Below are 22,280 nucleotides of genomic sequence, written 5' to 3'. Positions count from 1 at the left end.
CCGGGGAGACCGCCCCCCACGCCCCCCAAAGCTGCACCTAACACGGACGCTCGGGCCGAGGCGGGGAGGGGGCGTCAGGAACCGCTCGCGGAGCGCTATCGGTCCCGGGGCCACGACCGACTTCCTGCCGGACCCTCCCGGTGACGCCCACGGACCGGCGCTCCGGAGGACGGGGGTCGGGGGGGTCCCCGATTCCCTGCCTCTGCTCCCCCTTTAGACGGCAGGCTCACCGGGGGGAGGGGGCCCAAGCGCTTAGTACAGTGCTCTGCACACAGTAAGAGCTCGATAAATGTGACCGACTGAAAGAATGAATGAAAAGCCCTTTAATCGATCAGTCGTGTTGACTGAACGCCTCCTGGGGCCGCAGGAAAGTACCCAACCACCAAGTGGGGAGATTTAAGTCGAAACTCTAGGTCTGGGGATCCCTCTGCTTGCGTTTCTCTTTTTACTGGTACGTGTTAAGCGCTTACTCTGTGCCGGGCACTGTACTAAGCGCTGGGGTACACACAAGCAAATCGGGTTGGACACGGTCCACGTCCCAGATGGGGCTCGCGGTCCTCATCCCCGTGTTGCAGATGAGGAAACCGAGGCCCAGAGAAGTTAAGTGACTTGCCTAAGGTCACACGGAAGATGAGCGGTGGAGCCGGGATTGGAACCCAGGTCCTCCTGGCTCCCAGGCCTGTCCACGTGCATTTCTCCATCACAGGATGTATCACCGTCATTCTTAAATCCCGTGCAATAACAGTCACGATGATAACATCTCTAGAAGGGTCCCGTGGGAAGGTCCGGAGGCTATCGGCTTCTCCAAAGTTAGCGGCGGTCCCCGACCCGTCCCCCGCCCACCCCCGGCCCCCGGGACGAGGGGAAGGCACGGGAAAACCCCAAGGCTCAGCGGGATTATTCTGCGGTTATCGTGCAGCTCAGCGCGTTAAGAGAGAAAGGTCGACGTGCAAGCTTGGGTTATAAACATGACGTTAGCCTCGAGTGGGAGAGACTTAAAGGGGCCCAGGTCAGTGACGCTGCTCTGGCCTCCCACCTCCCGAACCCCCTCTAACAGCCACGGTTTGGGGGGGCTTCCCCCGAATCCCCCGACCCCCGGGGGTTGGTTCATGGCTAAACTGGGACGCCTGCGTGCTGACTTCCTTCCTGAGGGACCAGTCGGTCCCGCCCCGCCGTGAGGAGGAGCGGCTCCTCGCTGGTGGCCTCGTTAGGGGCTCCACCAAAGGACAACGGCCATATCGGGTCTTCCGCTCGCACCGGATCCTCCGCTAGTGGACAATATTAGACCCTCCGCTAAGGGAGGGTGGCTGAGTCGGGGGGGTCTCCGAATGGGTGGCGGCCACGTGGGTTCTCCGCTAATGTGGGGAGGCCGTATGAGGTCTTTGGCTGATGACGATGATAACGGTTTGCGCTAAGCGCTTATTACGTTCCAAGCACTGAACTAAGCGCTGGGCCAGACAGAAGATAATCAGCTCGGTCAGAGTTCCCAACCTAAACGGAGCTCACGTCTGAAAGGGAGGGAGAACGGGTCGCGAATCCCCACCGGACAGATGAGGATACTAAGGCCCAGGGAATAACAATAACGATGGCATTCGTTACGTGCTTACTCTGCGTCAAGCGCTGGGGTGGAAACAAGATCATCGGAGGTCGGACACGGTCCCCGTCCCACACGGGTCTCACGGTCTTAATCCCCATTTTCCCGATGAGGGAACCGAGGCCTAGAGAAGTGATGTGACTTGCCCCAGGTCACGTAGCAGACAAATGGATCAGAACCCGGGTCCTTCTGACTCCCAGGCCCACGCTCCACCCACCAGGCCACGCTGCTAGGGAAGCGACTCGCCCAACTTCACACGACACGTTGCGGGCAGAGCCAGAATTAGAACTCAGGTTCTCAGACTCCCTGGCCACGCTCTTACGTTAACGGGCGGGGGCCATTTTATTAAATTCTCCCCTAATAGACAGCGACACTTTAAATGCTCCACGACCGGACGGCGGCCACGTTAGGCTCTCCCCGGATGGGCGGCGGCCATCTCGGGCGGGCTGTGGCCACGTGCAGACCTCCGCCCCAACCATCTGCCTGCCCAAACCTGGCCGGCTCAGGTCACCCGGGGGGACGCCGAGGCCAGAGAAGCTCGGGAGGCCTGGGTAACCGCCAGGCTCGAGGGGGAGGATCTCCCGGCAACGGTGGATTTCTGTGCTGCAGGGTCTCGAAGGTGTCCCCCTCCCGAGCCAGTAATTGATTTGGAAATTACTTTTATTCAGCCCGGGCTCGGTGTTCCTCTCAGGAAGCCCCTGCGGTTTTCACGGTCCAAAGCACCAGGATCACTATGCCTTGCATCTGCGGGTCCGAACCTGCCACCGTGTTGAGCAGAGCAACCCCTCATCTCGGAAAAGACAGAAACTCCACCCAACCGGAGTCCAGGAGAGGACTTCCACCACCTTCCCCCTAAAGCCACGGGCAGAGTCCTCTCTTATTATCACGCCGGTATCTCTTAAGCGCTTCCTCTGCGTCAAGCATCGTTCTAAGCGCTGGGGTAGACCCGAGATAGGCTAAACGCACTCCCCGTCCCACCCGGGGCTCCCAGCCTAAGCAGGAGGGAGAACGGGTAACCAATCCCCACTTCACAGGAGTCCCTAGAAGTGACTTGACCAAGGCCACGGGACAGGCGGAGCCGGGATTAGAACCCAGGTCCTACGATTCCCGGGCCCGGGCTCTACCCGCCAGGCCTCGCCGCTCCCTCTGAGGCGGAGACACGGTGTCTCTGCCCGGTCGGCTACCGAATATCGTCGACCTCCCCCGCTCCGAGATTGGCTCGATGATTTATCGGCAATTAAGAGAGCAACTGGGGGGAAGCGAGGAAGCCCGCGGAGGACCGAGCTTCCGCCACGACAAAACCGGGGGGGTGGGAGACGGGCCCCTGCCATTCACACAGGAGATTACCGAAAAACACGACGATATGTGCAGAGAGAAGCTGGAAATACGCACACCGTGAAGATACACAGATACGCGTGACCACCCCGAAGCAGCCTGAGTGCGAATAACATGCTCGTCACAGCGCGAGATGAGGGGTGCCATCTCCTTTTTCTGGGGAGCAGTGCTGTTTCAGCATTTTTGCCTGGAGGTGTGATGTTTTTATGTGGAAACGCGAGGGGGTTCCCGGGCGGAGGCGGGATCTCGGGGGATCGAGCGAGCGAGCGGAGATCGTCAGGCCGAACGTGACCGGGAAAAGGGTACCCCCGCCCCCGCCGAAGCCCGCCATCGCCGGACTTTTCGGCCGGCGCCCGCAGGGGCCTCTGGGTAGAGGCCGCAGGGGAAAGAGCGAGCGGTTAGAGCCCTGGCATCAAGAGGACCTGGGTTCTAATCCTGACTCTGCCAGTCGTCTATGTGACTCTACTCTCTGGGCTTCAGTGACCTCATCTGTAAAACGGGGTTTAAGACTGTGAGCCCCAGGTGAGACAGGGGCTGGTTTCAACCCCATTGCTCCAGTGCTTAGTACAGCGCCTGGCACATAGTAAGCGCGTAACAAATACGACAACTATTATTATTACCCACGGGGCCACACCTCTGTAGGCTTTAAGCTGCTTGTGGGCAGGGAACGGGTCTACCGGCTCTTTAGCATTGTCTTCTCCCCCGGCCTCCGTTCGGCGCTCTGCTCACGGTAAGCGCTCAATAAATACCAGCGACGGCTCGACTGATCCAACGGTCACAGCCGGCTCCTCTCCCACAGCTGCCTTTCTCCTGCCTCGAGGGCTTCAGGCGCCACTCTGGAAGCCCTCGGTATCGGCCGAAGAGGGAAAGCGGCTCATACGTCACGGTCCCCCGAGTCTGGGCGGGGTAAAAACCGTGCTCAGCGAGAGAGCGAGCCATCCCGGGCCTCTTCCCAGATCTCTGGGAAAACGGATCTACCTCGGGCGGTCTTCAGGACCAACCGGGATCGGAAGCCGGCCGTCCTTCCGGCTCTGGAGGGGCCCTTCCGAGGGGAAGGACGAAACCTCGGACCGCGAGCCGGAGGGAAATGGGTTCTAGGGAGACGACCGGGCATCCGTCCCGGGGACCCGACCGATACAGAGCCCCGTCCTCCCGACTTCCAAACCGAGGTCCGTGACTTTGCGGGGAATTGAAACGGAGTCCGGACTGTCGGTCTCCCGGACGCCGGTCTCTACCTTCCGTTGACTCTCTCCCGGTCTTCCCCTCTCCCCCGGGAGTCGGCATCCAGGGCCTTGACCCCGGTGCTGGCCTGCTGTGTGACCTTGGGCAAGTCACTGGTCATTTCTGTGCCTTGGTTTCCTCACCTGTCAAATGGGGATCCGAGACCCCTTCTCCCTCCCCGTTGACTCCATGAGGGGCAGGGACTGCGTCCCATCTGATTATCTTGCATCTCCCCCAGGGCTTAGCACAGTGCATGGCACCTAGTCAACTCCTAACAAATACCACCATTATTATTCACATTAGGGAGAGGGCAGTTATTTCTATTTACAATTATGTGGCACAAAATAAACTTTAATTTCCTTCTCAAACATCAGGGTGGGGCAAGTATGCAATTTAATACTGTTTGTGTGTATACACCTTTATATATTATTGTAATGTAATTATATATTATTATAATTATATATTAACATAAGCAAGTTTACGGTCTGTACACGTACACATATAGAGCACAGGCCCGGGAGTCGGAAGGTCACGGGTTCTAATCCCGGCCCCGCCGTTTCCCTGCTCTGTCGCCTTGGGCAAGTCACTTCACTTCTCCGGGCCTCAGTGACCTCGTCTGTCAAATGGGGATGGAGACCGTGAACCCCATGTGGGACAGGGACGGTGTCCAACCCGGTTTCCTTGTATTCACCCCAGTGCTTAGTAGAGTGCCTGGCACATAGTAAGCGCTTAACAAATGCCACAATTATTATTAGTATTATTATTTTTGTTATAAATATAGAAACTCAGTATGTTGTGGGCGGGGAATGCGGCTACCGACTCGGCTGTATTATACTCTCCCAAGCGCTCAGTACAGGGCTCGGCACTATAGGGGTGCTCAGTAAGTACCCCGGACGGCGTTATACAGAGGATCTATGTCTCCAGCTCTATCTCTAGAGCTAGACGGATGAAGAGATAGATGCATTATCTAAATAATAAACATAATGGTATTTAAGAGCTTACTATGTGCCAAGCACTGTTCTAAGCGCTGGGTTATCAGGTTGTCCCACGCGGGGCTCACAGTCTTAACCCCCATTTTACAGATGAGGTCACTGAGGCCCAGGGAAGCGAAGTGACTTGCCCAAAGTCACTCTAGAGGTCGTTCAACCGGCCGAAGGAGGGTTGTAGGCTCCGTATTCTTCCTTCCTCAAGACCCGCCGATCCCCTCCGGAAAGGGGGGCTTCGCTCCGTCTCCCTCGGGAACACGGAATCCGGAAGCTGGGATGCCCTGCCCGCCCCAAACGGGGGGGGGGGGGACGGGGACGGGGACGGGACCTCGACCCTGGAGCCGACCCCGGGGGGGAGATGTGCTGGGGGTTTGATGCTCCAAGGAAAGCAGTGGGTGCAGAGGACGTGGGTTCTATCCCCTCTAGACTGTTAGGTCGCTGCGGGCAGGGAATATGTCTGTTTCTTTTTCTACCATCCTCTCCCGAGGGCTTAAAGGTACAGTTCTCGGCACCCGATAAGCGCTCAATAAGTACGACTGATCGATTGACTGTGAGCCCCGTGAGGGATACGGACCGTCAGCCCCGATTAATCTGTATCTACTCCCGCGCTTAGAACGGTTCACGGTCTGCTGGGTGACCTTGGACAAGTCACTTCTCCCTGCCTCAGGTCTCCCTCCTACTTAGGCCGTGATCTCCGTGCGGGGCAGGGACCGTGCCCACCCTTATTAACTTCTATCTACCCCAGTGCTTACGACGGTGTTCGGCACATAATAAGAGCTTAACAAACACCATTTAAAAAAAAGGAATCTTGGGAGTCCACACCGGCCCAGCCAATCACGTGACCGGATCCGGATGTTCCGAGTGCTCAGTGCAACGCTCTGCAGAGAGTTGGCGCTCAGTACGAGCGCTGGTGCTAACCTTCTCAATGGGCCTCGTTCCCGCCTGTCCCGCCGTCGGGCCCCGGCCCACGTCCTACCCCTGGCCTGGAAGGCCCTCCCTCCTCAGATCTGCCGAACGATCACACTTTCCCCCCTTCGAAGTCCTACTGAAGGCTCACCTCCTCCAGGAGGCCTTCCCGGACTAAGCCCCCCTTTTCCTCAGCTCTCCCTCCCCTCCCCCCGACTCGCTCCCTTTGCTCCCCGCCTCACGGCACTTGCGTATATAAGTACAGATCCATATATTAATGCCTGTTAACTTGTTTTGATGTGTATTTATATATCTATAATTCTATTTATTTCTATTGACGCTACTGATGCCCTTTTACTTGTTTTGCTGTCTCCCCCCTTCTATGACTGTGAGCCCGCTGTGGGCGGGGCTTGTCTGTTGCCGAATGGTACTTTCCAAGCGTCTAGTACAGCGCTCTGCACGCAATCAGTACTCAATAAATACGACTGAATGAACTGAATGAACACAGCATTCGACACCCAGGAGGCTCCTAATCGATTCTGGAGTTTCTGACCGGAAGACTTCCTTTGCTCCCGGCATTTATCGGGGGGCGGGTTTTGGCGGTGGGCTGGGTGGTCCTCCCTAGCTAGGTTTATCTGTAAATTTTTGTTACACTGTGCTCTCCGAGGCGCTTAGCACAGTGCTCTGCGCACAGAAAGGGCTCAGGGAATACGACCGATCGATCGATGAATTAAACGAAACACCCCCGAGACCAAGCTCTTTGTGGGGAGAGAACATCTCAGTCAATCTAACGCTGGTACTGATCGAACGCTTACTCTCTGCAAGAACGCTGAGCGCTTGGGAGCGTACGACACAACAGAGTTCGTCCATTCAGTCGACCGTATTTACTGAGCGCTTACCGTGTGCAGAGCACTGCGCTAGGCGCTTGGGAGAGGACGCCAGGACAATGAACAGACACATTCCCCGCCCACAACAGTGTCTGCTCACTGTGGGCGGGGAGTGTGTCCACCGACTCCGCTGTCTTGCCCTCTCCCAAGCGCTTAGGAGGGTGCTCTGCCCACGGTAAGCGCTCAATAAATACCACTGATTGATTGGCGGCACCTGATGGGTGCTCAATAGCCGCGCCGTCTCCTCTTCCAGCCACGAGGCACCTGGTGTAAGGGCCAGGGACCCCCAAAAGGCCTTCGAACCCTCCTGGATGACAAGTAGAAGCTTCCCCTGAGGGTCAGAAATTACCCCACACCGGCCGCTTCTCTTCTGGAACCTTCGGTCGTTAAGCCGGGATCGGACCGGCTCGTTCCGCCCGAGGTTCGCCTCATGACGTACAGATGAGAAGCGGCGCGGCCTGGTGCCTAGAGCCCGGACCTGAGACTCAGACGGACCCGGGTTCTAATCCCGGCTCCTCCACTCGTCTGCCGTGGGGCCTCGGGCGAGTCACTTCGCCTCTCTGGGCCTCGGTTCCCTCGTCCGTAAAATGGGGATTGAGAGGGTGAGCCCCCGGTGGGACAGGGACTGCGTCCGACCTGATTGGCCTCTACCTACCCCGGCGCCTAGGACGGTGCCTGGCACACGGCGAGGGCTTAACCGATAGCGTTTAAGGAAAAGTTGACTCGCGGGAGTCTCCCGCCAGAAGGGGACTCCTCGTTTTCCTGACGCTGAACGCAGACGTGACGGAAGACGGCCTTTTCCCAACCAGGCTCCCGAACCCCGAAATTCAGTACTGCTGCCGCCGGGAGCTTAAAGGACGCGGAGGAAGAATCCCTTCAACCGTAGGGCTGGCTCCTCGGAGGAGGGAGCCCCAACGGTCACCCGAAGGGTGGAGGGGTCGTCTCCCTGAGGCTGCAGCCTCCTGAAATCACTCCCCGTCCCCCGTTTCCTCCGCTGGGGCTAAAACAAGCCAACGACATCCGCGAAGGCCTGAGGCAGAGTCGAGGGCCGGGGGGTCCGCTTTGGGGGTGAACTCAGGCTTGGGGAAGGGTCTTAATTCCCCTCTCCAGGGCTCCCGTCAGTGTGTTTCCAACAAAGTAGAAACAGCGCCTTCCTCCCTCCCATCTACACTGCCAGCTCCCTGAGGGCAGGGATTTTGTCTGCTCACTTCCACTGTATTCTCCTAAGTGCTCAGTACAGTGCTCAGTAGATTCTAAGCTCTTTGAGGGCAAGGAGTGTATCTACTAACTCTGTCGTACTCTCCCAGGTACTCAGTACAGCACTCTGCACATAGTAGCTCCTTATCATTATTATTATTGTTATTTTGTACTTAAGTGCTCACTACAGGCGCCAGGGACTGTTCTAAGCTCTGGGGTGGATACGAGCAAATCGGGTCAGACACAGTCCCTGTCCTACGTGAAGCTCGCAGTCTCGATCCCCATTTTCCAGACGAGATAACCGAGGCGTAGGACAGTGGCGTGTCTCGTCCGAGGTCACACAGCAGGCGGGCGGTGGAGCCGGGATTCGAACCCACGACCTTCTGGCTCCCTCCCTGGTCGGGCCGGGCTTGTATCTACTAACTCTACTACACTCCACCAAGCGCTCACTCCCTGAACACGATAGAGCGATTGCCAGCTCCTTGAAGACAGAGATCATGCCTACCCCTCGCCTGTACACTTCCCAGTGCTTAACACAGCTCTCTGCCCGCTTTACAGGCGCTCAGTAAATACCGTCGAGCGATCGACTTATTCCACACAAGGTCCCTCCCCCGGATACCACGGGAGAACCAGAGCACGGGGACGATGGGCTACAGTAACTCCCCGATCCGTTCGAACGACCGGGAGCGGCCGGGAGAGAGAAAATACAAGTCCTCCCCCGGCGGGGTGGGTCGACCGGCACCCCGACGGGACGCGAGCGACGGGAAAGTGAGACCCCCCAACCCCCCTCGGAGGGCCTGGTCCGGCCTCCCCCTGCGCTGAAGCCGCCCACGACGGCCGCCCGAAACACATCTCCGCTGAGTCCCGTCACCGAGGGAGGAGGGGAAGGGAAGACCCGGGGGCCGCCCGGCGAGACCGAACGATCGGGCGCGAGAGCAAGTCCTTCCGTGGAGCGAGGGATCCCGGGGGGCCCCGCCGCCCGCCATCCCGGTCCCGTCCGCCCCGTGGACTGTAGATATGGAAGGATCCAACGCAAAAGAAGAGGAAAAGAAGAAAACACACGCAAATCGACCAACCAAAAGACTAATTTTTTTTTTTAAAAAAACAAAAGAACAAAAAGAACCCCCAGAAGGATGAAAGTAAAATAAAATAAAAATAATAAAGAATAAAAATCCCCCAGTGAAGGAAAAAAAAAAACAAACGAAAAACGAACGAGAACCCAAAAAAACAAACAAAAACTAACCAGCTGAATTGGGAGTTGAGGGTGAGTTGGCTTGGCTTCCATGAGCTGACACATTGGTAGCTGTGACAGCCGTTTTAGCAGCATAAATATTCGCTTCTTCTTGAAATTTACCTATGTTCTTCTTGTACCGGATTCGCTTATTCCCAAACCAGTTTGATACCTAGGGCGAGTCGGAGAGAAGACAGAGAAAGTTAACCGCTCACCTGGAGCACGATTTGGGCAGAGGGTAAGGAAGGACAAAGGACCGGAGCCCAAGCTGAAAGGGGAACTTGGCTTCCAAAGACTGAAATGGAGACCAGACAGTCCGACATTTCCGTCTGTCTCCTTGGGTCTTGGGTCTGGGCCACCTCCCGCTAAAATCACGTTTGGTACGTGGGCCGAAATTTGGGGACGATACAGGATAATCGGATTGGATCCGATCCCCGTCCCACACAGGGGCTCACAGTCTTAGCGGGAAGGGAGAGGTAGGTAACCCCCATTTTCCAGATAAGTAAATTGAGGCCCAGAGAAGCGACTCGCCCACAACTGCACATCGGGCAAGGGAAGGAGCGAGACGCAACGTGGCCTAGCGGACAGAGCGGGAGCCTGGGAGTCGGAGGACCTGGGTTCTAATCCCGTCTTCCGCCCCCCGTCTGACGTGCGACCATCGGCGAGGCGCTTCGCTTGTCTGGGCCTCAGTGCCGTCGTCGGAAAAATCGGAATTAAGACTGTGAGCCCCACGTGGGACACGGACCGTATCCAACCTATCTCCTGCCTATTCCAGTGCTTACTACAGTGCCTGGCACACGTAAGCGCTTAACAAATACCATTTAATAAATAGGTGGGAGCCAGGATCAGAACCCAGGTCTCCGGCCAGGCCCGTGCTCTTTCCAGTAGGCTACGCTGCTTCTCTCTACGGGTTGGCTGATTTCAAATACGCTCCTTTGACCGAGAGAAAGAGAGAGAAAAAAAGACGGAGGAAGAGGGAGAGAGACAAACACAGAGAGGTACATCGAAGCCATTTGGTTAGAGAAGCGGTGGACTTCCAGAAGAGTCGGGAAGCCTCATAAATCCCAGTTTCGTTCCTAGAAATCTTTCTGCAAGGGCCCTGGTTAAGTTAATTACTATAGGAGTCATATGGAATCACTGGGAAAGGGGACTTAGATTCTTCAAGGTTTAGAGCCTTCGGTGATTAAAACAACAAAACCCACAAAAATCAGGACAAATCGGCACACATTTTAGATTTCTATTCGGACATCTTTGCGAATGCGTCTATTTTTGGGTCTTCGCTAGTGTGTGTTTCAGGGTACGCTGTGTGCGTGCGTACACTGAGCTTAGTCTTACCTTCACGGAGGCTGTACATCTCTGCCTCCTTCTCTGTCTGCTTTAGGGATCTGAACCACCTTGGGGAAAAAGACCCCTTTCTGTCGTTCCCCCCCGGCCGGCCAATCTCCTCCTTCCCCTCTGGGGGTTGGGGCAATTCACAATTAACTGAAGTTGTGCTGGCTCACAATGTGGACCGAAAGCTTCCCCCGGAATAGAAAGAATGATATTTGTTAAGCGCTATCTACATGCCAAGCGCCGGGGCGGACAGGAGATCGTCAGGTCCCACTCGGGGCCCACCGTCTGAGCAGGAGGGAGAACGGGGCTCGACTCCCCTTTCTGCAGACGGGCGAACTGAGGCCACAGAGAAGTGACGAGATCGGCCCAAGGTCGCCCAGCTGACGAACGACGGGGCCGGGATTAGAACCCAGGTCCTTCTGACTCCCAGGCCCGGGCTCTACCCGCTAGGCTTCCCTGAAGTTGAATTCAGGCAGAAACCCCGAAGCCCCCACTGGCTTTCCTGAAGGCCGGGAGGCGGGGGGAAGAAATAGGGCTAAATATACCCGTAGACCCCATTTTGTTAAGGAAATGGGTAGCGGGGGGAGGGGGGGATCACCACTTTATACTTTCAATCAATCGATCAATCAACGGTATTTATTAAGTGCTTACTATGTGCAGAGCACTGTACAAAGCGCTTGGGAGAGAATACAACAGAGTTAGCCGAAACGTTCCCCGTCCACGACGGGCTTACAGTCCAGAGTACTATTAACGAGGCCTAGTGGCAAGAGCCCGGGCTTGGGAGTCAGAGGACGTGGGTCCTAATCCCGGCTCCGCCGCTTGCCTGCTGTGTGACCCTGGGCAAGACGCTGCGCTTCTCCGTGCCTCAGTTACCTCATCTGTCCAATGGGGATGAAGACTGTGAGCGGCACGTGGGACAACCTGATGACCTCCTATCTACCCCCGTGCTTAGACCAGTGCTTGGCACACAGTGAGCGCTTAACAAAGACCATCGTCATACCACTTTTTAGACTGTACGTTTATCTTCTAGACCGTGAGCTCACTGTTGGCAGGAGACATGTCTACCGACTCCCGAGCACTTTTTGCGGTGCTCTGCACACGGCAAGCTCTCGATAAATACGACTGATTCATTTTTACTTTATGCCGGATTCTGCCTTCCAAGTCCATTTATACTATACGCTGCACACGTGTATAGGCGCATCTCTATACCGAATATATGTCGCCATGAGCAATTTTATAAAACCCGAAACCATCAATCTTTGAAACTGAAGAGCAAAGCTGTTCCAACCGATTCACACTGAGAAGTATTTTCTGCCCCCTCGGGTGAATCTTTTATTCCTTGCCTAATCCACGACCGCCGCTCTTCCCCAGAGGCAGCCCTCTTCTCGGCGCTTAGTGCGGTGCTCTGTACCCAGTAGGTGTCCAGTACAGTGCTCTGTTCCCAGTAGACTGCATGATAGTGAAGGGCAGGGATCACGTCTACCGACTCTTACCGTGCTCTCTCGAGCGCTCGCTCTAGCGCTCCGCGCTCAGTAGACTGTAAGCGCCCTGAGCACTCTACTGTGCTCTTCCGAGTGCGGGACAGTGCTCCGCACACGGCAGACTATAAGCTCCTCGACGGCAGGGATCGTGTCGATCGTACCGACTGAGGGCTTACTATGGGCGGAGCACTGTACTAAACCCTTGGGAGAGCACGTTATAAGAATGAGAACGATAATAATAACAATAACGGTACTTATTAAGTACTTACTATGCACCAGGCACTGTACTCTTCGCGCTGAGGTAGATACAAGGTAATCGGGTTGGACACGATCCCTGTCCCAGTTAGGGCTCACAGCCTTCATCTCCGTTTTCCAGATGAGGGAACTGAGGCCCGGAGAAGCCAAGTGGCTCGCCCAAGGTCCCAAAGCCGACCAGTGGCGGAGCCGGGATTAGAACACAGGTCCCTCAGACTCCCCGGCCCGGGCTCTACCCACTAGGCCACGTCGCTTCTCTGGTCGGACACATTCCCTGCCCGCAACGAGCTCACAGGCTAGCGGGAGGTCACGCTGCGGAGATCTACAAACTCCCCCGTCCTCTCCCGAACGCTCGGTCCAGTGCTCCGCGTACAGTCGGTGCTCCGTCGGTACCGCTGACCGCCGGGGCCTGCTTCCGGTCACCCCCCTTACCTGGGAGACCGTGATGCCACATTTCTTAGCCAGCTCCTCTTTGGCTTCCTCGCTGGGGTAAGGGTTGCTGAGGTGGGAATAGAAATATTCGTTGAGGATTTCCGTGGCCTGTTTGTTGAAGTTCCGTCTCTTCCTCCTGCCAGAAGGCAAACGACAAGGCACGGACACACACAGACGCACACAGAAAGACACACACGCCCGCAGCCGATGAGTGGCGGAGGCCGGCGGGGACACGGAACCAGCCCCGGAGGGTTCTGGGACCGCGGGGCCGGGAGATCCCCAGTCGATCCCGGCTCGATCCCCGGCCCCGGGTTCCAGCGTCCCCACGGACGAGCCCTTCGCAGAAAGGGGGACCCCCTCCCGCCCCCACCCCACCGCCAGAGTCCGGACTACAGCCCAGCGGCCCGGCCTGGTGGACGAAGCCCGGGCCCGGGAGTCGGAGGGACCTGGGTTCTTATCCCGGCTCCGCCGCTCGTCTACTGTGTGACCTCGGGCAGTCGGCTTCACCTCTCTGGGGCTAAGTAACTTCAACTATAAAATGGGGATCTCCAAGTCTGTTTTCCCCCCTCAGGCCACGCTGCTTCCCTGAAGGTGAATTCGGGCAGAAGATCTGAAGCCCCCAGTGGATTTCCTGAGGGTTGGGGATGGGGGGAAGGAGGGCCGGGTGCCCTCGGAGACCCCGTTTCGTTAAGGAATGGGGTGAGGGGGAATCCACCGCTTGACACAATCCATCCAAGGTATTTACTGAATGCTTTCTATGTCCACAGCATTGTACAAAGCGCTTGGGAGGGAATATGGGGAGACTAGCACTACCCCAGAGAGAAGCAGCGTGGCTCAGCGGAGAGAGCCCGGGCTTCGGAGTCAGAGGTCGCGGGGTTCTATTCCCGGCTCCGCCGCTTGTCCGCTGCGTGACCTCGGGCAAGTCACTTGGTTTCTCTGGGCCTCAGTTCCCTCATCTGTCAAATGGGGATGAAGACTGGGAGCCCCACGTGATGACCCTGTATCTCCCCCAGCGCTTAGAACGGTGCTTGGCTCCAAGTAAGCGCTTAACAAATACCATTATTATTGTTATTATTATTACTACCTCTCTGACTCCTGCTATCACCCTGACTACAACTAGCGCTACCCCACTCTAGGACGGCCCCGCCGGCGGCTACTGTTCCGACGACGACCGTGGCCGGGTTGGGGCCGGATGACGGCGCGAGCGATGCTGTTTATTAGCCGGAGTCCTCCACGGCCGGCGGCGTCACGGCCCAGGGCCCGGGCGGAGTCCCCCCGCCCCGGGGAGGCCGAGGCCCGCGTCCAAAACCCCCCACCGTCCCCCCCGGGCCGTCCCCTCCCGCGGCCCTGTGGTCCTGGGGTCCCCGGGGGTCCTGACCTGGCGTCCAGGAAGCGTGAGCGCAGGATCATGACGGCCTCGCACGTGCTCTGTTTGAGCTGCATCTGGATGGAGCTGAACTTGCGGTGGATGATGCTGACCATGCGCTCGATCTCCTTCGGGGAGATGGGCCGCGTCCGGCTCTGCTCCCGCAGCAGGTTCATCACGTGCGTCGTGAACTCGTTGCATGCCTGGGCGAGGGGAGGGGAGGGAGGAGGGGCAGGTGCTCTCTGAACACACTAGGGGTCCGGTACAGGGCTCTCTGAACATAGTAGGGATCTGAAACTGTGTTCCGAAAATAGTAGGGCCCAGTATGGTGCTCTGATCATAGCAGGTGCCCAGTCAACATAGTAGGGGTCCAGTACAGTGCTTTCCGCACACAGGAGGGCCCGGTACCGTGCTCTGAACATAGTAGGTGTCCAGCACAGTGCTCTCTGAACATAGTAAGTTCCCAATACCGTGCATAGCAGGTGCCCAGTACAGCGCTCTGCACGACACTTTTGTCCACATTCGTGATTTAACGTCTGACTCCCCCTACGGCTCTCAGGCCCCTTTGGGCACAGAATGTGTCCCCCAACTCTGTTCTGTCATCCTCTCCCAAGCGGTCAGTACAGTGCTCTGCACAGGGTACGTGCTCATTAAATACCCCTGCTGGCACGCCCGCTGCCCTCTGGGGCTGATCGGATTTGCACACAGTAAGGTGTCCAGTACGGTGCTTTGAAAATAGTAGGCGACCAGTACAGAGTAGCGTGGCTCAGTGGCAGGAGCCCGGGCTTGGGAGTCCGAGGTTGTGGGTTCTAATCCCGGGCCCACCACTTTGTCACTTTAGGCCAGTCACTTAACTTCTCTGGGCCTCAGTTGCCTCATCTTTCAAATGGGGATGAAGACCGTGAGCCCCACGTGGGACGACCTGGTGACCTCGGACCTCCCCCAGCGCTCGGAACAGTGCTCGGCACAGAGTAAGCGCTTAACAAATACCAACATCGTTATTGTCAGGACGGCGCTTCACCCGCCCAGAGCAGCCGCGCGGGGGGTAACAGGAATGGGGGAGGTCCCCCGCCGGCCCTTCCGTCCCCCCCGGTCACCTGTTCGTATTTCTCCAGCTCGGTGTGGTAGATCTGCCGGATCTGGGACAGCTTGGCCCGGTAGTCGGAGTGCTCCACGGAGTTGTCGGAGCCGGCCCCTCCGGACGCGGCCGCCGCGGCCGCCGCGGCCGCCGACCCTCCGCCCTTCTCCGGCCCCGCCACGCCCTCGGCCAGCAGCATGTTGTCCAGCCGCATCAGCTGAGGGTCCGTCGGCTCCTCCTCCTGAGCCCCCCGGATGCTCAGAACTGCGGGCGGGACACGGACACGAGTCGAGGGTCAGGCGCCGAGGACGCCGAGAGGGGTTCCCCGCAGAGACGCCGAGCCGTGATCCCCGGAGAGACAGAGGGGGTCAATCCCGGCAGAGAGATCGGGGAGGGTCATTCTCCGCAGAGACACGACTGACTGTTCTCTGCAGAGACATGGGGAGTCATGCATTCGTTCAATCGTACTTAGTGAGCGCTTACGGTGTGCACAGCACTGTTCTAAGCGCTTGGAAAGTACGATTCGGTAACGGAGAGAGACGATCCCTACCCAGCGACGGGCTCACAGTCTAGAAGGGGGAGACCGACAACGAAACGGAGACTCTCTCTGCAGAGACACGGCGGGTCATTCTCTGAAGAGACACGGGAGGTTGTTCTCCACAGAGACGCGGCAAGATATTCTCCACAGAGACACGGGGGAGGGAGGGCGTCATGCTCCGAAGAGACACAGCTGATTGTTCTCTGCAGAGATATGGTGGGTCAATCCCCACGGAGACACAGGGGACTGCTCTCCACAGAGATATGACGGGGCATTCTCCACAGAGATAACGTAGGTCATTCTCCACAGAGACACTGAGGGACGTTCTCCACAGAGACAGGCAGCTCACCTCAGGGGACGTGTCCGGAGGGTGCGGGGAGGCACGGGTTTACGTCAAGGGACGTTTCCGGGGTTGGGGGCGGGCAGTTTACCTCAGAGGACATGTCCGGTGGGCACGGGTTTACCCCAAGGATACGCCGTTTCTGTGGGTTTTTTTAATGGTATTTGTTAAGCGCTTACTTCGTGCCAAGTACTGCGCGAGGCGCTGGGGTAGATATAATCAGGTTGGACACAGTCCACGTCCCAGTGCGGCAACCGGGACGAAGCAGTGTGGTCCAGTGGATAGAGTCCAGGCCTGGGAGTCAGAAGGTTCTAATCCTAGCTCCACCACCTGTCTGCTGTGTGACCCTGGGCAACCCACTTGACTTCTCTGGGTCTCCGATACCTCATCTGTAAAACGGGGATTAAGACCGTGGGCCCCACGTGGGACATGGACCGCGTCCAACCCCATTACCTCGTATCTACCTCGGCGCTTGTTAGAGGAGCAGGGTGGCCTAGTGGCAAGAGCACGGGGTTGGGAGTCAGAGGTCGTGGGTTCTAATCCCGGCTCTGCCCCTTGTCTGCTGTGTGACCTCGGGCAAGCCACTTGACTTCTCTATGCCTCATGTACCTCATCGGTAAAATGGGGATAAAGACTGTGAGCCCCACGTGGGACAACCCGATTACCTTGTATCTATCCCAGCTCTTAGAACAGTGCCTAACAAATGCCGGAATCATTACTATTACGGTGCCCGGCACACAGTACGCGCTCAATAAATGCAGGTGATTGATCCGTCTTACAGATGAGGAGAGTGAGGCCCAGAGAAGTCAAGGGACCTGCCTAGGTCACAGTGCGGACGAGGAGCCGGGAGACTCCTGACCCTCCCTGAGCTCCGGGCCCTGGTTGCCCCGGCCCCCCACCCCGAGGTCGGCTGGGGTCTTGAACCAGCCGGGGCCGACAGGTCTGGACGGGGAACGTGTCTACCAATTCTGCTTCCCTGTCCTCTCCCAAGCGCTTAGTACGGCGCTCTGCCCACAGTAAGCGCTCGATAAATGCCGCCGACTGATAGATTGACTGCTCGGAACCGCCCGCCAACCGGGACGATGGGGTTCGAGGACCAGCCCGAGCCGGGTTTGCGGGGGGACGCTTTAAAAGCCCAACTCGATTTCAAGTCCATGATTGCAACTTATCGAAGATAATGGGAAGCTTTTAGCGTCTGTGGCAGCTTCCCTGTCAGGCAGAGGGGGAAGCTGGGCTTTACCAGATGGGAGCGATTAAGGCTCCGATTTTCAGATGGACTTTCTCTCTCTCCCCCTCCCTTTTCCTCCTCCTTCTCTCTCTCCCTTCTTTTCCGGTCTTTCTCCCTTTCTCCCTGTCTCCTGCCCCCCTTCCTCTCTTATTCTCCTTCCCCTCTCTTTCGGCTCTCCTCATCCTGTCTGTCTGTCTCTCTCCCTCTCTCTCTCCTGCTCTCATCCCTTCTCTTGTCTTTCTCCTCTCCAGCCCCCTCTTCCTCTCTTGCTCTCCCTCCCTTCTCTTCCTGTCTTTTTCCCTCCATCTCCCTTCTCTTCCTGTCTCTCTTTCTCTCTTCCTCTGTCTCCCTCACCCTCTTGCTCTTATCCCTTCTCTCCATGTCTCTCTTCTTCCCTCTCTAGCCCTCCCTTCTCTGTCTTTCTTTCTCCCTTTCTCTCTCCGTCTCCTGTTCCCTCTTCCTCCCTCTTGCTCTCCTTCTCTCCTCTTCCTGTCTCTCTTTCTCTGTCCCTATCTCTCTCTCCCTCTTGCTCTTATCCCCTCTCTTCATGTCTCTCCTTCCCTCTCTTGCCCTCCCTTCTTTCTTTCTCCCTGTCTCCTGTTTCCCGCTTCCTCTCGCTTGCTCTCCCTCTCTTCTCTTCCTGTATTTCCTCTTCTTGTCTCTTTCTCCTTCCCTTCTCTCCTTCTGTCTTTTTCTCTCTCCCTCTCGCTCTCATCCCTTCTCTTCATGTCTCTCTCCTTCCCTCTCTTGCCCTCCCTTCTCTTTCTTTCTCCCTTTCTCTCTCCCTGTCTCCTGTCCCTTCTTTCTCTCTTGCTCTCCCTCCCTTCTCTTCCTGTCTCTCCCTCCCTTCCCTTCTTGTCTCTCTCCTTCTCTCTCCCTCTGTTTTTCTCTCTCTCTTGCTCTCATCCCTTCTCTTCATCTCTCTCTCTCTCTCTCCTTTTCTTCCCACCTTTCCCTTTCTCCTTCCCTCTCTCTTGCTCTCATCCCTTCTCTTCATCTTTCTCTCTCCTTCCCTCTCTTGCCCTCCCTTTTCTTCCCATCTTTCCCTTTCTCTTTCCCTCTCTCTTGCTTTCTCTCTCTGTTTACCCTTCATTCTCCCCTTCTTTCTTATTTTTCACTTCTATGGTATTTGTTAAGCACTTACTATTGCACGGCACTGTACTAAGCACTGGGGTGGATACAAGGATAATCAGACTGAACACGGTCCCTGTCCCACATGGGGCTCAGAGTCAAGCCCCATTTGACAGGTGAGGTAACTGAGGCACGGAGAAGTGAAGTGACTTGCTCAAGGTCAAACGGGAGATAAATGGCGGAGCTGGGATTAGAACCCATGACCTCTGACTCTCAAGCCATGCTACTTTCCTTTCCCCTTCCCTTCTCTCTCCTTCTCTCTCTCCTATCTCTCTCGCTCTCTCCTTCTCTCTCCTGACTCTCCCATCTCTCCCCTTCTCTCTCCTATCTCTCTCTCTCTCTCTCTCTCTTCTCATCTCTGGGATAAAGGCAGGCCACAAGCTGCAAACCAAGCCCGAGGCCGGTTGGTTGGGGGAAGGCGAGGAGGACGGTTTCCCAGCCACTGTGGCTTTGAAACGAGATGATCTCTGAGAAAGCGAAACCCACCCGACGGTCTCTGTGGGCACCCTTAACCGCGAGAACAGATACTTCATAATAACGACGGAGGCCTTCGTTAAGTGCTCGGTCTAGGCCGAGCACCGTGCCAAGCTCTGGAGTGGACGCAGCCAGACACAGTCCCTGTCCCACACGGGGGTCTCAGTCTCAAGGGGACGGGTATTTTATCCCCATTTCACAGGTGAGGAAACCGAGGAGCCGACAAGTCGGATGACCTCCCCGAGGTCACCCGGCAGGCAACTGGCAGCGCGGCCTAACGGGAAGACCCCCCGAGCCTGGGAGTCAGAGGACCTGGGTTCTAATCCCGGCTCTGCCACCTGTCTGCTGCGTGACCTCGGGCACGTCGCTTCTCTGGGCCTCGGTTCCCTCATCTTCGAAACGGGGCTTAAGACCGTGAGCCCCAGCGTGGGGCTCGAACTGGGTCCGAACCTGTGTCCATCCCAGCGCTTAGTACAGGGTAAGTACTTGATAAATACCAGTAAAACAAACAACGGTAGGCAATCTCTGCCCACGGGGAGCTTGCGGTTTAGAGGGGGAAACATCCTGCTATCTACTTTTTCTCAGAATGGCGGTTCACAGAGGGACTTCTCAACCGGGGAGGCGTAGGGGGTGAGGTGAACTCACGGGGAATGGTAACCGTGGCGCTTATCGAGTGCCTGCTTGCTTAGTACAGTGCTCCGTAAGCAGTAGGCGCTCAATAAATATCACTGACCGACTGCGTTAAGCGCTGGGGTGGACGCAAGACAATCGGGTCCCCGTGGAGCTGGTCGTAGCTTTATTAAGCGCAAACTGGGTGTAGAGCACTGTACTGAGTGTTGTCTAAAAAGGAGGGAGAACATTCGCTTATTCATTCGATCGTATTTATTGAGCACCCACTGTGTGCGCCGCACTCTACTGAGCGCTTGGGAGAGGAGAGCATAAGAATAAACAGACACATTCCCTGCCCACAACGACCTTGCGGTTGAGAGACGAGCTGACAGGTATTGAATCCCCATTTTACAGACAGGAGATTGAGGCACAGAGACGTCAATGATACGGTAATAATTATCGTTAATAACGGTAATGATTATTAACAACAATCATGGTATTTGCTAAGCGGTTAATATGTGCCGGGCACCGCACTAAGCGCCGGGGTGGATACGAGCAAATTGGGTTGGACGCAAGGGGGGCTCATAGTCTCAATCCCCATTTCACAGATGAGGTAACTGAGGCACAGAGAAGATAATAACTCCCGAGCGCTTACTATGTGCCAAGCACTGTACTAAGCACTGGGGCAGAGACAAGATCGTCGGGTCCGACACGATCCCCGTCCCACACGGGACTCACAGTCTTAAGCCGGAGGAAGAACGGCGATTGAGTCCCCATTTCACTGATGAAGTAACGGAGGAACAGAGAAGATAATTATTTCTTAAATGTGCCAAGCACTGTACTAAGCACTGGGGCAGACATAAGATCGACAGATCCCACACGATCCCTGTCCCACGTGGCTGGAGGGAGAACAGGGATTGAACCCCCATTTCCCAGAGGGGGAAAGTGAGACACGGAGCGGCTCGCCCAAGGTCCCACAGCAGGCAAGTGGAGGAGCCGGATTTAGAACCCAGGTCCCGTGACTCCCGGGCCGGGCCGACCGTTCTGTCCGGGGCCGGTTTTTCGGTCCACGGGCTTGGGGCCGGGGTTTGAGTGGGTGGGTGGGGGTGAGGGTGGGATCTTCCCCTCTCCGGTCCTAGAACCCACCCCCTCCCACTCCCCCCGCCGAAGCCCGGGGACCCTCCTTCTCCTCCTGCTCCTCCTCAGCTGCATTTCAAACGCCCCGTGAAAAACCAATCAATGTTTACCAAATTGAAAAGCACCAAACCAGGAGGGAATGGAAACTCTATTTTCATGCTTCCGGGAAGGTGTGAGGCTCAGCTGAGAGCGGAACCAAATAATTAACTATCTGAAGATCTCGCCGGTATCAGCGGCTCCCGGGATGGAGGGCCCGCCCGTCTCGTCGAGGGCGGCGTGGGCCCAGTGGAAAGAGCCCGGGGCCTGGGAGTCAGGGGACCTGGGTTCTAATCCCGGCTCCGCCACTCGCCTGCTGAGGGGCAAGTCGCTTCGCTGCCTCATGCCTCTGTTTCCCCAGCTGGAAGATGGGGATTTAATCCCCGTTCTTCCTCCCCCTTAGACCAGGAGCCCCAAGACAGGGAGGGGCCCAGCACATGTGATGGATCCCACAGACCCTTCGGCGTGGCCTAGTGGGTAGAGCCCGGGCCCGGGAGTCAGAAGGACCTGGGTTCTAATCCCGGCTCCGTCACTTGTCTGCTGTGTGACCTTTGGGCAGGATGCTTCGCGTCTCCGGGCCTCAGTTACCTCATCTGTAAAAAATGGGGATGAAGAGTGTGAGCCCCACGTGGGGCAGGGACCGTGTCCAACACGATTACCTTGTACCTAGCCCAGCGCTTAGCACAGTTTAAGGGCTCAACAAATACCACAATTATTATTATCCTTCTTCCCCCACCGGCCACCGCCCTGCCAACAACTTCCCCATCCCCTCCCACAGGTCAAAAGGCCCCCCAGTTGCATTTGCCCAGGGCTCGTTCAACCCCATATCGTGCCATCTTTGGGGGGTGGGGAGAGGGTGACCCTAAGAGGGTCCGATCTGCGGGTGAAAACCCCTCAAACCGAGCGTGCGGGGGAGAGCTGGGGGTCAGAGCAGCCCATGTACAGACTCTGCGCTGAGCGAGGGTCCGACACAAAAATCCGATTCCTGAAGGATTCTCGTTGAGGAGCGTCTGGAGTTGGCAACTGGCAGCTTTTAAGGGTAAGGAGCAGAGGAAGCGGTTTCATTTAAACCGCCTGAATCAATCACGGTGTTGCTGAAAGGGAAGTGAAAAGGAAAAAAAGAGAGACAGAAAGAGACATGGAAAGAGAAAAAGGAAATGGGGGCAGAGAGAGGATGCGAGAAAAGAGGACAAAATGAGAGAGAGAGGAAACAGAAGGGAGAAAGAGAGGGAGAAAGAGAGAAGAAATGGGACAAAATAAGGGAGGAAGAAAGAGAAAGGGAGAAGAAAGAGAGGGGAAAGAGAGGGAGAGGGAGAGAGAGAAGATAGATGGAAGAAAAAGAGGGAGAGATAAAGACAGGAGAAAAGGAGAGGGAGAGAGTAAAGGCAGAGGAGGAAGAGAAGATGAGAGAGAAATAGATGAGGAGAAGGAAAGAGACAGCAAAAGAAAAAAGAGGAGAAAGAGGAAAGACAAGAAAGGAGAGAAA

At 56.5% G+C, this 22,280-nt stretch overlaps 1 protein-coding gene across 2 annotated transcripts in view; it reads right to left on the bottom strand.

The window, feature by feature from the left end:
• Positions 1–22,280, bottom strand: part of PBX1 (PBX homeobox 1) — a 133,307-nt gene that overhangs the window by 11,460 nt on the left and 99,567 nt on the right. For both annotated transcript variants that reach the window (XM_029080494.2, XM_029080495.2), the window contains exons 3-6: positions 15,321–15,565; positions 14,236–14,426; positions 12,858–12,993; positions 9,370–9,529 (exon numbers count right to left, since the gene is read on the bottom strand). In XM_029080494.2, coding sequence (XP_028936327.1) covers positions 9,370–9,529; positions 12,858–12,993; positions 14,236–14,426; positions 15,321–15,565 — 732 coding nt within the window. The remainder of the gene's footprint in view (positions 1–9,369; positions 9,530–12,857; positions 12,994–14,235; positions 14,427–15,320; positions 15,566–22,280) is intronic.

This window comes from Ornithorhynchus anatinus, chromosome 16 (genome assembly GCF_004115215.2).
Source record: "Ornithorhynchus anatinus isolate Pmale09 chromosome 16, mOrnAna1.pri.v4, whole genome shotgun sequence".
Taxonomy (NCBI): Eukaryota; Metazoa; Chordata; class Mammalia; order Monotremata; family Ornithorhynchidae; genus Ornithorhynchus; species Ornithorhynchus anatinus.
This window is presented reverse-complemented; position numbering and strand designations above follow the sequence as displayed.